This window comes from Camelus ferus, chromosome 2 (genome assembly GCF_009834535.1).
Source record: "Camelus ferus isolate YT-003-E chromosome 2, BCGSAC_Cfer_1.0, whole genome shotgun sequence".
Classification (NCBI taxonomy): domain Eukaryota; kingdom Metazoa; phylum Chordata; class Mammalia; order Artiodactyla; family Camelidae; genus Camelus; species Camelus ferus.
The window spans coordinates 111556824-111571133 of NC_045697.1; the positions used below are offsets into that span (position 1 = coordinate 111556824).

The following is a 14310-nucleotide window of genomic DNA, read 5'->3' on the forward strand; positions in this document are numbered from 1 at the left end:
ATATCTTTATGAACAGACTCTGTCTCCCCACCTCCTGTTTGCTTAAGATACAAACAGCAATCAAGATATTTTCACTGTGAAGAACGACTATTTCAGTTTAGTATTAAACTGGGTTATTTACTTTAGAAAGTTTGTTGCAACTAGTTATCAATACAAGTTATAGAAATAGCTCAATTATATGAAGTTGGTCACTGCATTTTATTCTTTAAAATTATAAAGACAAAATATATAGCTGAAATAATATGACTGAATTGCTTCAAAATAGTATAAGAGGATGCAAAATTTCATCAAGCCGTAGATTTATGATTTGCGTACTTTTTGATATGATCATTAGACTACATTAAAAAGTCTACATATAAAAAATAGTAACAGAAGGGGGGGAAGTTGAGAAGAGTGTAGCTGAAACAAGATTATCCACAAACCCACTTCAACCGCCCGTTGAGTACTGTTTTTTTTGTAAGTGTTGCAACTTTTCATAATAAAAGATGCTGTAAAATGTTACTTATAAATTTAAGAAACGAGCAATTTTAAGATTCAGGCACATAGTGTAAAAGCAGCGCATTTTTAAAAATGAGATTTTGATTTAAAATACAGTTCATTAAAAATGAAGAATAAATTTTCCTTTGTAATTTTGTTGAAAGGGACAGTTTTTCCATGAAAAATTCTTGGCATAATTCTGAGTCTCTATAAACTAAGATGTAGAGGTGGTCTAATTCTGGCAGAAAATTGTTCAAATTCTGAAGTATATCGCAATAAATTTAGGATTTTAAATAAAAGAAAAACATAATAAAATCTAATTATCTCTTAAAAACACAGTAACTGAGTTGGTTCCGAGATCAGTAAAACTAAGAGTTCTAAAGCACATCATGTGAACTAAGTGTGGACTCTTTTGCATTAATCCTGCTTTATTCATTCTCTCCCCAGCCCCCTCCTTATATCTTACAATTCAGTAACATTTATCAAGCACCATGAGGCAACCAGTAGCCCAGGAAAGATACATTAAATAGCGCTTGCTATATGCAAAAGAAACTATCCAAATAGTATACAGGTCTCCTCTGTTTTCCTAATATAAATCACTTACAGCAGGTTCATTATGTCCAGCAATTAATGGATCTTATGGATTTAGAATAAATATTTTCCTTTAAGCTCAAGAACAGAATTGGCTGCAATGGAACACATCAATGAATCCAAATTTGCCTTTGGTTTTTCTTAAAATTCTTTATCCCACTCAAAAGGATAATATGAAAATTGTTACATATTACAGGCATTCCCCAACTTACAGAAGGGCTGTGTTCTAAAAGTTCATCTGTAAATAAGCTTTCTGGAACTCAGATCACATTTCCCACTGAAACAATTTTATAAAGGGTAACTAAGCCAAACAGCCACCCCACGGAAATCCACAAAGCACAGACCTACTATGTTTTACTGCAGCACTGTGGGTTTTGTTCCCCTCAACTAACCAACTTGCACCTCTGTTTCTTTGATAAATGCAGTCGGGATTCCAGGAATATTTCTCCTGTCCTATGCTCTCTACACACACGTGCATGCATGTGCACAAACATACACACACACACGACCCCTTCCTTGGGTCTACGTGCCAAATGCCCCTTAGTTATCAGAGCACGCACAGCGGAGCACTGTTCAGATGAGTGGCTCTTGTGACTATCTGAAGGCTGGAGGAAGTTGGGGTTCTAGAGCTTATTAGGGAGCACTGGTCCTGGAACGTTCGATAGTAACTGTCCCTATCGGGTTTCACAATTACAGGGTAGAGATGGGGGATTATAACTTCTACCAGGTTTATCTTCTAGAAAAATGGTTTTAAAAAATTGGAAACTTCCTAATAATCACTTTTAATATGAATTTTTAAAATGTTTATAAATTCAGAGCAAAATAAATTATAAGTTACTTTCGTGTCCTTTATCTACACCTGAAGTTGTAAGAAGAATCTCTTCTCCCCAGCTGGACAGTCACAGGCCTCTGCCCACCACAAGGAGAGGATGCCAGCGGGAGGTCCTGGAAACCAGCATTTAATCTAAGAAGAGAGCTGCCTATATTTGGGACCAACTTTTCTACCCCACCCAAAGGCAACCAGACTCATTGCTTTGAATATTTTTAAGCCACAAGATTGTTTTCATGGATGCAAGAAAGGGAGTAAAAAGCCACAGAGATAAAATGAATTCATTTCATATGTAAACACTTTCTCATGTGCCTATTAATTTGACAGTTTGAAAGAAAAATACAAAGGGATTCAGTATTCAGGCCTAATACCATACCACGTGTAATTTTTTTTCTTTTAAGTTCAGAATTCTATGAGCATGCTTCAATTATGCAGTGCTACCAAACCACTGTAAGATTTGAAATGTATTTTTATGAAGTCCAGATCCAGAAACATGATATAAATTTCCAGAAATCACTATAGAATCATACCAGAACTCAAGAGTTCCAGACTCTTCCCTGTCTCAGACTCAGCCGAGGTCTATTCCACTTGCCTGCATAGGTGTTGGCCTTGTTCAGGAGGTCTGTGCATGCATGCATATCAGCAAAAGCCCGGATTCCTAAGCAGTTGACAGGATGAAGCTGAGATTCCAAAAATTCACAGCAAGTCTTCTTCACATCCTGTAACTGTAACAGACCAGCTGCTGGGAGAAGTACCTGTAATACACAAGTAAGCATGGTTAGAAACTGACTAGAAAAGTGTCACCATTCCCCGCGCCTACAGCGGGCTCAGGGGTCCAGCCACAGCTCATGATCTGCATCCAGACACAAGCATCCCAGAGAAAAGTAAGGTAACAATCATTTGTAAAAAGGGTGATGACTCCTTACATTCCCCATATTTTTCTATGGAATCTTTCAAAGGTCTCTTCTTGGTCACAAGAATTAACAGATATCAGATCGTATTAGGTCAACGGTTCTTTTTATAAGCATAAACAAAATGCTCCACTGAATTTTAAAAACATAAATTATTAGGATGCTAGGGGGTGCTGTGGTTCAGTGAAAATCTTTTTGTTCCCTTAGTAGTTCAAGTAGTCATAAACTTCAGTGATTTGGGGGGAAGAGTTAAGCACAGAGTAACATATGCCACAACCCAGCCTCACTTTGATTTTCCACTGTCTGAAATACCACGGACTGCTTTCCTTAGAGGGGGAGGACAATTTTAAACCTTTAAATTTTAAACAGTCTCTAACTACAAGCAGACTAATTTCTCTAAAATGTAACATATCTGCTAAAAAGGAAAACATAAAAAGTAATTGCCTAGTAATAACTTTTTAATTTGTGTTTTTATTTGAATAACTCCTCCAAGAGATTTTGTATTAATTAGGTTATTCTTTGAGATTTAACCAGTATCGTCACTATAAATACCACATCTTTTCAAATAGGTCAATGATGGAAATATTTTTCCCTATAAGTGAATTAGTATGATGCTATATTAGAGACCGTATTTGAAAGTCAAATTGGAAAACTTCATAAAAAAGAAGTTTGCAAGTTCTTCTATAAAAGCTAAAAGAAAAAAAAAAAAAACCTCAACTTTCAGAAAATAGAAAAGGTCACATGGCATATTAACATAAAAAATAAGTAAGACCTAAGTTCCTCCAGGGACTGACTTTCATGTATACCAAGCAGCAGCCCAAAGAGAAAAGAAATAGTAGTTTTGAATATCCTTTACGGTTTTCCTAAACATACGTGGGAAGTCCCAAGCGTGGAAGAGTAAGTGCATCCGTGTCTTTCTGTAACACAATCTACTCTATTTTCTTAAAGGAACCACAGCAGCTCTAAGTCTAGATCTAAAGTCTGTGTGTGCGCCTGCACGTACACAATCAACCGGTCATGAAGCAAGGACTAGAGGAACAACGTTTAATGTTTTAGTCCAATTCCACCAGCTAATACTAGTTTTCTCTGAAAACATGGAAACAATATCTGGTGACAATGCCTTTTCCTTCTCAATTTAAGGAAAATAAAGTGGAAATAATTCGTTTATAGCCAAACATCTTGTATAACATGTATAGTGTGCTTTATTATGTAATGGGAATCAATCTCCATGGAAGGCTTTAGTTGCTGATAATCTGCAAATTGGAGTTTCTCTACACTGGTCTAATTGTGCTCTGAAGTAACGTAAAGTACGTTCCAAGATGCTTAACTGTGCAGCCATTTAATTCAGCAAATACATATAGTTAAGAAAGTAGTCTTCAGTGTAAGATTCAATCTCTGTGAAATTTGCACAAACAGTGATGATCACCCATCTGATCAGCATCTTCCCAGACACAACACAGTGTACTGCAGCAGTATTCAAATTGCTTGGTAATAGAGAGAGAGCGATTCTCAGAGGGGAGAAGTTGCTGAGCAGAAGCAGACTCACTCACATACTACTGGTGGGTGTGTATACTGGTTCAACCTCCAGGAAGAGCAATTTGTCTATTTAATCAAAATTACGAATGTACATATCCTCAGATCCAGGAATTTAACCCACAGATGTAAAAAAGCTCACATACGCAAGACTTTCACTAGAGGGTTATTGTGGGTAATAGCAGAAGCTAGAAAAAAGTCTCAATGTCCACCATAAGGAGACTGGTTAAACACTAACGATCACCCATTCGACAGAACCCTCTGCAGCCATTCAAAAGAATGAGGAAACTATACGAATGGGACAATTTCTAAGATATATTAAGTGAAAACAAAAATCAGTGATTGGTTTATCCTATGCTAACATACACATACACACCCACATTTATATACACATCCATCTAAAAAGGCAGCTATAGCAGATTTAAAAAATTTTTATTTTGCTTCCTTGACTTCAACTTCATCACTACCAAGTTCAGATCTACTTTATCAGGAGATTAAAACTCACAAAATTGTAGAATCTCAGATCTGGAAAGGATATAACAAGTCATGCAGGCCAGGAATATAAAAGTTATTTCAGCTGTAGGCCACATGGTTAGAAATTCACATACAATTTTTTTTTTTAATGATGGTAGTGATGGATCAAGTGGTTCCACACTTGGCAAACATATATTAAATATAACTAAATGTAAAATATATATAACAAATTTATTTATATTTTCCTTTTTTATCAGTAAATCCTTCAAAATGCCTAAGTTTTATGACATAATTTTCCTATGACTAAACTTCAATAGCTCAGAATTTTAAATTAATTATATGCAGCTTTAAAAACAATTAATAATTGGCCCAAGCTTACTGACATGACCCCTGACGACCATCAGTCACTCATGACGAAAACTGGAAGGTAGCTGGGGCCACACCCACTGTCCAGATTACTCCGTGTATTAGACAACCAGCTAACAAACAAAATATGCTCCAAATTTCAGGTTAACCATATCTCACAATCAGAACCAAAGAGCTAGCAGTCTATGAGCTGGATGCCTTGGGATCAAATCAAATCAAACCTCCTAATTTGTCTGACGAAAAAACCAAGTCCTAGAGAGGCCAAAAGACTTGACCAAGTTGTACAACCTGTCAGTAGAGAGCTAGTGATAAAAATAAGAATTCGCCAAAAATAAAATTCGCCAACCCTTTGGTCTACTGTTCTTTCCACTATCCTGAGCCTCCTCTGTAGGTGTTGAATGGAGGGCTTGTCTAATTTCTAAATCTGCAATACTGCTCTTTTCAGCAAGGGTAATAAAGACAATAATCATTTCAACATCGCATTCTTGCAGCGTCTTCCATTAACTGAGTAATTACTACGTCGGGCCCAGTACTAAGCACTGGGCAGGCAACATCTCACTCCCTCCATTAGACACAATGAATACAGAGCCTGGGAGAAGCTGGTAACCTGCCCAAGATCACGCACCTGGCAGGTCAAGTCTTCTAGGAGCTTTTAGATGGCACACAGGAACATTCTCACGTTGATAGTCAGGAATAAGTTTTTAAAGTTACTATTTATTTCAGGAAGATAAATCCTTTCTTAAGTAAATTTATTTAAGCAAAACTTGAGTCATGTAGAGAAAAACATTACTGGCATCAGCACTAGTGAATATAGCAAAGTAATGAAGATGACACATAAATTACTGACTTGGGAGATCAGATTTAAGTGTTCTAATCTTTCAATGTCTGGTACCATTCTGATTTTCTGTGGTGTTTACATATCATTGAAAACGAAGGATGTGCTTTTTAATCTGAGGCCATCATAATCCCATGGCTTATTTTCTCCAAAGCAGACTAACTGTACATTTAGTAACAAAGGTAGGAAGCTCATTGATTGTAAGGAGGTGGTTTCTTAATGTTCTATTTAGGTCACAAAAGTATCTTGGGCATTGTCATTAAGAGGTCTGAAGAATATGACTTTTAAAATTAATTTTTCTGAGCTCTCTAGAGTAAAGGAACGGCTGAATAGTGCTGCTTCTTATATGAAGCAGAAGTGTATCAATACAATAAAACCTCCAGTCACAAAGAACTACAATCTAATAGAAAATTTCCATCTGCTTTCACCTTCCATATGCTTCAATTTTCAGATGCTTCAGTAGTATTCCTGCTATGACTGACTGAAAAAACCCTAAGTAAGGCACTCTAAACTCCTGAAGTGTATTCCAAAACATCAAAGAAAAAGCAATGACATTTGCAGTATACTCTGAATGTTAATGATATATTCTAGTAATCTAACAGTGATCAATTCCCATATAATGTATACACTGAGGAAGGGCCACATTCCAGAAGCTAAAACCCTGGTGGGAGCAGGGTCTGAGTGGAGAAACTTCAGGTCGCTACTAACAGCACCGCTCCGTTCCACCTGCTCTGTGACACTCAGCGCTATCAGAATCGACCTCACGTATCTGCCCCCACATTTTCTCTCTCTCTCTCTCCCTGCAAAACAACATATGCTCTAAGACAGCAGAGTCACATCTGTTTTAGTCCCTGCTGTATCCTCAGGTACCAGCAGAATATGTAGGTGGGTAATAAATAAATCAACCTGAATGTAAATTAACTTGTCACTCTATTGTGTGTTTGTATTTTAAAAGAGGTACAATTTTGGATGTCTTTTGACCCAGAAATACAAATGCTATTTCTAAAATGTATATGGGACACTTGTGTCCTACTGCGAATCCTCTCGGTCCCACCTCCTGCTCAAGCCACCACTGCAGCAACCAAGTCCAAGCAGGACTTGATCCCCTCTGTGAAGATGTAACTTAACAGCGCCTCACCCCGGCCCCTGCCATCCCTCCCTCTGGCTGTCTACCGGGGGTGCCCTGGGGACTCACACCTGCACAGTCTGGAAGCACAGGGGAAACGATGCTTGTGGGGCCACCACCAATCAGTGGAGAATGGTCCAAAGGAAGATGATGGGAAAATGCTCCCCTTTTCTCTTCCCCAGGTGGATAGTTCTGAGACACATTTCATAAGGCTCCTCAAAAGGTCCTGATGAGAATAAACACGTTACATTTAGATGTGGCCTGATCTATACCACATCTTAAAATGGTTTTCCCTCCTTTCCAATTCAAATCCCCTATTCACTCACTTCACTGTCGCCCTCTTCCATCACTTTCCAAATAAACTAACTGCACAAAGGCTCTGCTATTATAGGCTATTATATCATACACAGAACAAACTGTGAATGTGGACATATTTAGTTATAACAGTATTATAGTGCTGTTTATAATATCAAGAATTGAACTTCAATGTCCAACAACAAGGGGTAGATAAGTAAACTCTGTATTATCAGTAACAGTGAATACTTTGTAAGCACAGCTGTCCCACACAGTTTCCATGGGGGATTGGATCCAAGACCCCCCAAGGGCACCTAAATCCGTGGATGCTCAAGTCCCTTCTATAGAACAGTGTAGTATTTGCATATAACCTACACATACTTCCCACATACTTCAAACCATCACTAGATTACTTATAGTACCTAGTACAACGTAAATACTACATAAATAGTTGTAAATACAATTTAAGTGTTATGTGACTAATTCCCAGCACACAGCTTTTTGGAACTTCCTGGAATTTTTTTTTTTTAATATTTTCAACCTGCAGCTGGTTGGATGTGGAACCTGCGGATATGGAGGGCCCACTGAATTAAAAGAGATATGGTAGATAAACAGTTAATGACTTGGGAAAACATTCCTAATATAGTTAGTATAAAAAGCTAACTTCCAAACAATGTAGAGTGCAATCCCCTTTTCTGCGAGTACATGTACATGTCAACACAGGACGGAGCTAGAGGAACGGTACCATGGTTGTTAACGGGGATTACCTCTCGTTAATAGTCTTACTGGAGGCTTTCTATTTTCTTCTTTTAATTTGTATTTTTTAAATTTTCAATAATGAATACGCACCACTTAAATGGACACTTATTATTTTAAAGAAAGTCGGGGAGAAACAAGTAAAGAAACGCCTTTCTGGACCACCAGAATTCCAGCCAATACAGCGATGGTAACTGGAGCTGTTTACTCAGTGACTATCACCCACCACTTGCCAGACACTGCCCGGTCTGGCCTGTCCTCTGAACACCGGGAGGCTGAAAGGTCTTTCATTTCATCAAGCTAGTGTTTTGTACGACATAAAGCAGGCGCTACACATTACTGTTCTTGTTCATATGAACAGCATCTTTCTGTGCTTGGAGAAACATGAACTAAAAGAACGTGCCAGCTGATTAAATAAACTGACCTTCAAATGCCATCACTTTGTTAAACAGAAAAAAAATGTTTTTCATCTAGACATGTTGATTCCCAACATATGGAGACACAGAAAGCCTAAACATTTTACCCTGTGGAGATGTGTTCTGCAATGAACAAAGAAGTGGGGGCAAAGCTACTGCTGATTACTGAAGACAAGTAGAACAGAGACAGAGAAGACACCCAAGCCAATTAGCACCCGAGCGACACTCTTATCCCAGCTGCACATTTTAAAGTAAGATGCTCTCATCCTACTTCACGTTGCTGACAAGCCAAATTACACATAAGATGTTTCGCTTAGACAAGTACACTCCTTCTGCTTGGCTATTAGGATCTCAAGTTTATTTTGAGCTTGGACACTTACTCCATAGTGGGAAATAATTTATGCATCTCTTAAATCTTTTAAATCCTGAGTCATTTACAGTGTGTTTATTAGAAGACACTACCAAAGGGTCTGCTTATTCCATAGATGTAAGATTTCCAGATGTCTAGGAAAACATTCGAACACAAAACTCACAGCTCAGTCGCTGTTAACATTACAGTCAATGTACTGATAAAAAGCAGATTTTTATTAATTTCTCAGCCACCTTATACTCATATCAGAAGCACCTATTTATGAAAATGTCAGGGCCTAGTTGCCAGGAATAATATGAAAACAAACAAGAAAACAGCTGTCCAAAGAGCATTAGCAGAGGGCAGAAATTATCCCCAAACTTGTATCTTGTTAGACTAAAAATGCCTCATTATGAAATATAACCTATATCTTTCATTAGCACACATTTTCTAAAATCTGCACTTGGGTGGGAGTAGGGGACATACAGCTCAGTGGTGGAGCACATGCTTAGCATGCATGAGGTCCTGGGTTCAATCCCAGTACCTCCACTGACAAAAAACAAATAAACAAACAATAACAAACAAAATTGCATTTAGTCCCCAATTTATAAGTAAGTCATGCCCCACAAGTTTATCAATTGGCTGCATGACACTCCCTGTATATTTACTCACAGAAACAGTATAAAAAGTAGGTATAAACCACAATAGCAAAGAATACAATATTACTATCTGACTCTGACCTCAGGGGGCAGTGGGTGCAGGGAAGGAGGAAGAAAGTTTCCTTCCTCTTTCTGGGATGTAGGCCTGGCCGGGGACAGAGTTTTGAAATAGGAAGTGTTTGTCCTTCACATTCTGCCACCTCTTTTGCACGTCTACATCTCAAAGCCCTAAAGCTGGGCCACAGCCACAGCCAGCTAGCTCTCTGCTCTGTGCACCCAGATATGATTCTCCACCCAGACCTGTCTTTCCTGCTAAGTGTTTCATCTTCTGAATATACCTACCCCACCACCCTCTCCCAGCACACCTCTACCCAAGCTCCATCCCTCGGGACAGCTACTGTCAGTAGGGTCAAAAGGAAAGCCATCTCATTATTATTTCACATTAATAGTTAATAACATATCACCTTCCAGGACAAATCTCTTTCAGAGGTATTTAAAGATTTAAGAGAGGCTGACTCTTATGCAGACTACATCTGTAATTGATGGCATTTCCAATGATATAATAAATGAAGGGGAAAAGCAAAGGTGGCAGAGAGAAGAAATATGGGTCTCCTACAGTGTCCTTTTTGCAGCTGCTTCTTCCGTTATTTTAATACAAGGTTTCCCGAAAACCCCCAGTGGCTCAAATGTACAATGAAGACAGCACCTACCCTGCAGAGTTGCTGAAAAAAATTAATTAAGTTGGTCAACCATTCAACACAGTGCCTGGCTCATGACCCGACTAGCACATTAGCACTAATTCAAGGCTTTTTTTTCTTAGTTTGAACATTCAGTCCCATTACAATCAAATGTCAGGATTTCCTTTCTCACAGAGGACATTCTATCCAGGTCATTCACAATAAGAGTAAGGTTACTTTCTTATTGCATCAAATATTCCAAAAGTGAAAGATACAACCAAACAAACTGGAAAAGAACAAACAACATACAAATATGGGAAATATATTTGATACCTCACTAGTTATTAAATAAATGTAAAATAACAAGAAAGCATTTTATGATAACTGATAAAAAAAATTAAACATTCAGATCAAAGTACAGTTAAGTTTGGACCCTAGCATATTTTTGCTGTCAGTAAACCAGTCAACTGTCTTAGAGAGGAAATAAGCAATATTCATCAAGAGCTACAAAAATTATAAACGTTTAAAGCTTTTGACCCCGGAAGTATGTCCTGCAAATCTACTTTGAGAAAATAGTTCCAAGAATGAAACAGGCTACATCCATGAATTCTACTTTAACGTTACTTACAAGAGTAGGGGAAAGATGGCGGAGTGGTAGGACCACGAGCGCGCCTCTCCTGGTGACTACAACAAAACCACAACTGACTGCTAAACAACCATCGAAAAAAGACTGGAACCTAGCAAAAAAGACCTTCTTCAACTGAAAATATAAAGAGGGAACCATAGTGGGATGGCAGGAGGGGCGTGTTCATGATATAATCAGGCCCTATATCCCCGTGGGTACGCGACCCACAAGTAGAAGAATAACTAAGTCGCAGAGGCCCTCCCACAGGAGTGACAGTTCTGAGCCCCAAAGTCAGGCTCCCAAGCCTGGGGTGCCAGCACTGGGAGGAGGAGACCCCAGGACGTCTGGTTTTGAAGCCCTGTGGGACTCCAGTCCAGGAGCCCCTACGACTGGGGAAAACAGAGACTTCAGTCTCTTGGGAAGCGCTTATAGAATCTTATGTGCATCGGATCCAAGGGCAGAGGCAGTGATTTCATAGGAACCTGAACCAGACTTGCCTGCTGGTTTTGAAAGGTCTCCTGGGGACATAAGGGACAGCTGTAGCTCACCCAGGGGACACAAAAGCTGATGGCTGACATTCTGGGAGTGTTCATATATATGAGCTTTCCTGGAGGCTGACATCTTGACTGGATCATTTGCACCAAGACCCAGCCCCACCCAACAGCCAGTAGGCTTAAGGGCTGGGAAGCCTCAGCCCAAACAACATACTGTGTGGGAACGCAGCCCCACCCATTAACAGACTTCCTGAGCCCACAGCTCCCTTGAGACTCACTTCTAGACACAGTCCTACCCACTAGAGGGCCAGGATCCAGCTCCACCCAGCAATGGGCAGGAACCAACTCCTCTTGCCAGGAAACCTGCATAAACCCCTAGTAGGGCCTCATCCACCAGGGGGTAGACACCAGAAATGAGAAAACAACAATCTCAAAGACTGTGGAAGGAATCCACAAACACAGGCCAGACTCTACCCTGGGACTGGCTGGACCCTGGCCTTTGGGTGACCAGAGAGGAGAGTAATGCTGAGACTCACAGGACATCTCCTACACAGGGCCACCTCTCCAAGGTCAAGAAACGTTAACTAACCTACCTAAAAATACTAGTAGAAAGGTAAGACAATATGAGGTGGCAGAGGAATATCTTCCAAGCCAAGGCACAAGAAAAAAATCCCAGAAGAAGAAATAAGTGATGAGGAGATAAGCAATTTATCTGAGAAAGAGTTTAGAGTGATGATGGAGAAGATGTTCACAGAACTCAGGAAGAGTATGGAAGCACAGAGCAAAGTTTTTAGCAAAGAGTTGTAAAATATAAAGAATACCCAAACAGAGTTGAAGAATAAAATTACTGAAATGAATAACACACTAGAAAGAACCAAGAATAGATTAAATGAGGTAGAAGAACAGATTAGTGAACTAGAAGACAGATTAATGGAAATCACTACTGCAGAACAGAAAAAAGAATGAAAAGAAATGAGGATAGTTTAAGGGAACTCTGGGACAACATGAAGCACACTAATATTCGCATTATAGAGGTCCCAGAAAAAGAAAAGAGAAAGGACCGGAGAAAATTTTTGAAGGGATAATAACCGAAAACTTCCTTAACTCGGGAAAGGAAACAGTCACCCAAGTCCAGGAAGCGCAAAGAGTTTCACAGGATCAACCCAAAGAGGAAAACACCAAGGCACATAGTCATCAAACTGACAAAAATTAAGGATAAGGAGAAAATATTAAAATCAGCAAGAGAAAAGCAACAAATAACATACATGGGAACTCCCATAAGGTTATCAGCTGATTTTTCAACAGAAATTCTACAGGCCAAAAGGGAGTGGCATGATATATTTAAAGTGATGAAAGGGAAAAACTTACAAGAATACTCTGTCCAGCAAGGTTCTCATTCAGAATTGATGGAGAAATCAAAAGCTTCGCAGATAAACAAAAGCTAAAAGAATTCAGCACCACCAAACCAGCTTTACAACAAATGTTAAAGGAACTTTTCTGGTCACCAAACCACAAGAAAGAAAACAAAATGAGAGAAGAAGAAAAAAAAGATCTACAAATGATTGCTTTGGCAATTTGGGGTCTTTTGTGGTTCCATATAAATGTTAGATTTGTTCTAGTTCTGTCTAAGATGTCATGAGTATTTTAACGGGGGTTGCACTGGGTCTGTGGATTGCTTTGGATAGTTTGGCCATTTTGATAGTGTTAATTCCTCCAATCAAAGAGCGTATCTTTTCATTTCTTTGTATCATCTTCAATTTCCTTCATCAATGTTTTAGTTTTTGGGGTGTAGGTAACCTTCTTGGTTAAGTTTATTTCTGGGTCTTTAGTTGTTTTTGATGCAATGGAAATGTTTATACCAGTTATAAAATTCTGGTTTTTGAAATGCAAAAAAAAAAAAAAGTGAATGAAGGACTGAAAATGGCAAAATATCCTTCTTTTTTATGGGTGAGTTTTATTCCATTGCATACATGTGCTACTTCTTCTTTGTTCGTTCATCTACTGAAGTGCACCTGGGACGCTTCCATGTCTTGGCAACTGTAAATAGTACTGCTATTAACAGCAGGGTGTATGTATCTTTTTGAATTAATGTTTTTGTTTTTTCCCAGATATATGTCCAGGAGTGGAACTGCTGGGTCATATTCTATTTTTAGGTTTCTATTTTTAGGTTTTTGAGAAACCTCCATATTGTTTTCCATGGTGGCTGCACCAGTTTACATTCCCACCAACTGTATACAAGGGTTCCCTTTTATCCACATCCTTGCCAACATGTTTTTGTTTTTGTGTTCTTTTTGATGATGGCCATTCTGACAGCTGTGAGACGATGTCTTGTGATTTTCATTTGCATTTCCCTGATATTAGTGATGTTGAGCAACTCTTCATGTTCCTGTTGACCATCTGCATTTCCTCTTTTGGAAAAATGTCTATTCAGTTCTTCTGTCCATATTTTAAATGGATTCATTGGTTGGTTGGTTGCTTTTTAATTGAAGTACAGTTGATTTGAAACGTTGTGTTAGTTTCTGGTGTCCAGCATGGGTGGACTTGGAGGGCATTATGCTAAGTGAAATAAGTCAGACAGAGAAAGACAAATACTGTAAGATACCACTTACATGTGGAATCTAAAAAAATACAACAAACTAGTGAATATAACAGAAAAGAAACAGACTCACAGATGGAGAGAAGGAACTAGTGGTTACCAGTGGGGAGAGGGAAGAAGGAGGGGTAATGAGGTGGAGAATTAAGAGGTACAAACTATCAGGTATAAAATCAGCTACAAGGCTGTGCTGTACAACATGGGGAACACAGCCAATATTTTATATTAACTATAAATGGAGTATAACCTTTAAAACTGTGAATCACTATATTATGTACCTGTAACATATAATACTGTACATCAAC

At 38.7% G+C, this 14310-nt stretch overlaps 1 protein-coding gene across 3 annotated transcripts in view; it reads right to left on the reverse strand.

Annotated features, from left to right (window-relative positions):
- Positions 1-14310, reverse strand: part of KLHL2 (kelch like family member 2) — a 113519-nt gene that overhangs the window by 47015 nt on the left and 52194 nt on the right. For 2 of the 3 annotated variants that reach the window (XM_032465504.1, XM_032465514.1), the window contains one exon: positions 2490-2652. In XM_032465504.1, coding sequence (XP_032321395.1) covers positions 2490-2652 — 163 coding nt within the window. Of the gene's footprint in view, positions 1-2489; positions 2653-7213; positions 7348-14310 lie in introns of those variants that run through there. The other variant, XM_032465509.1, reaches the window with a different exon arrangement.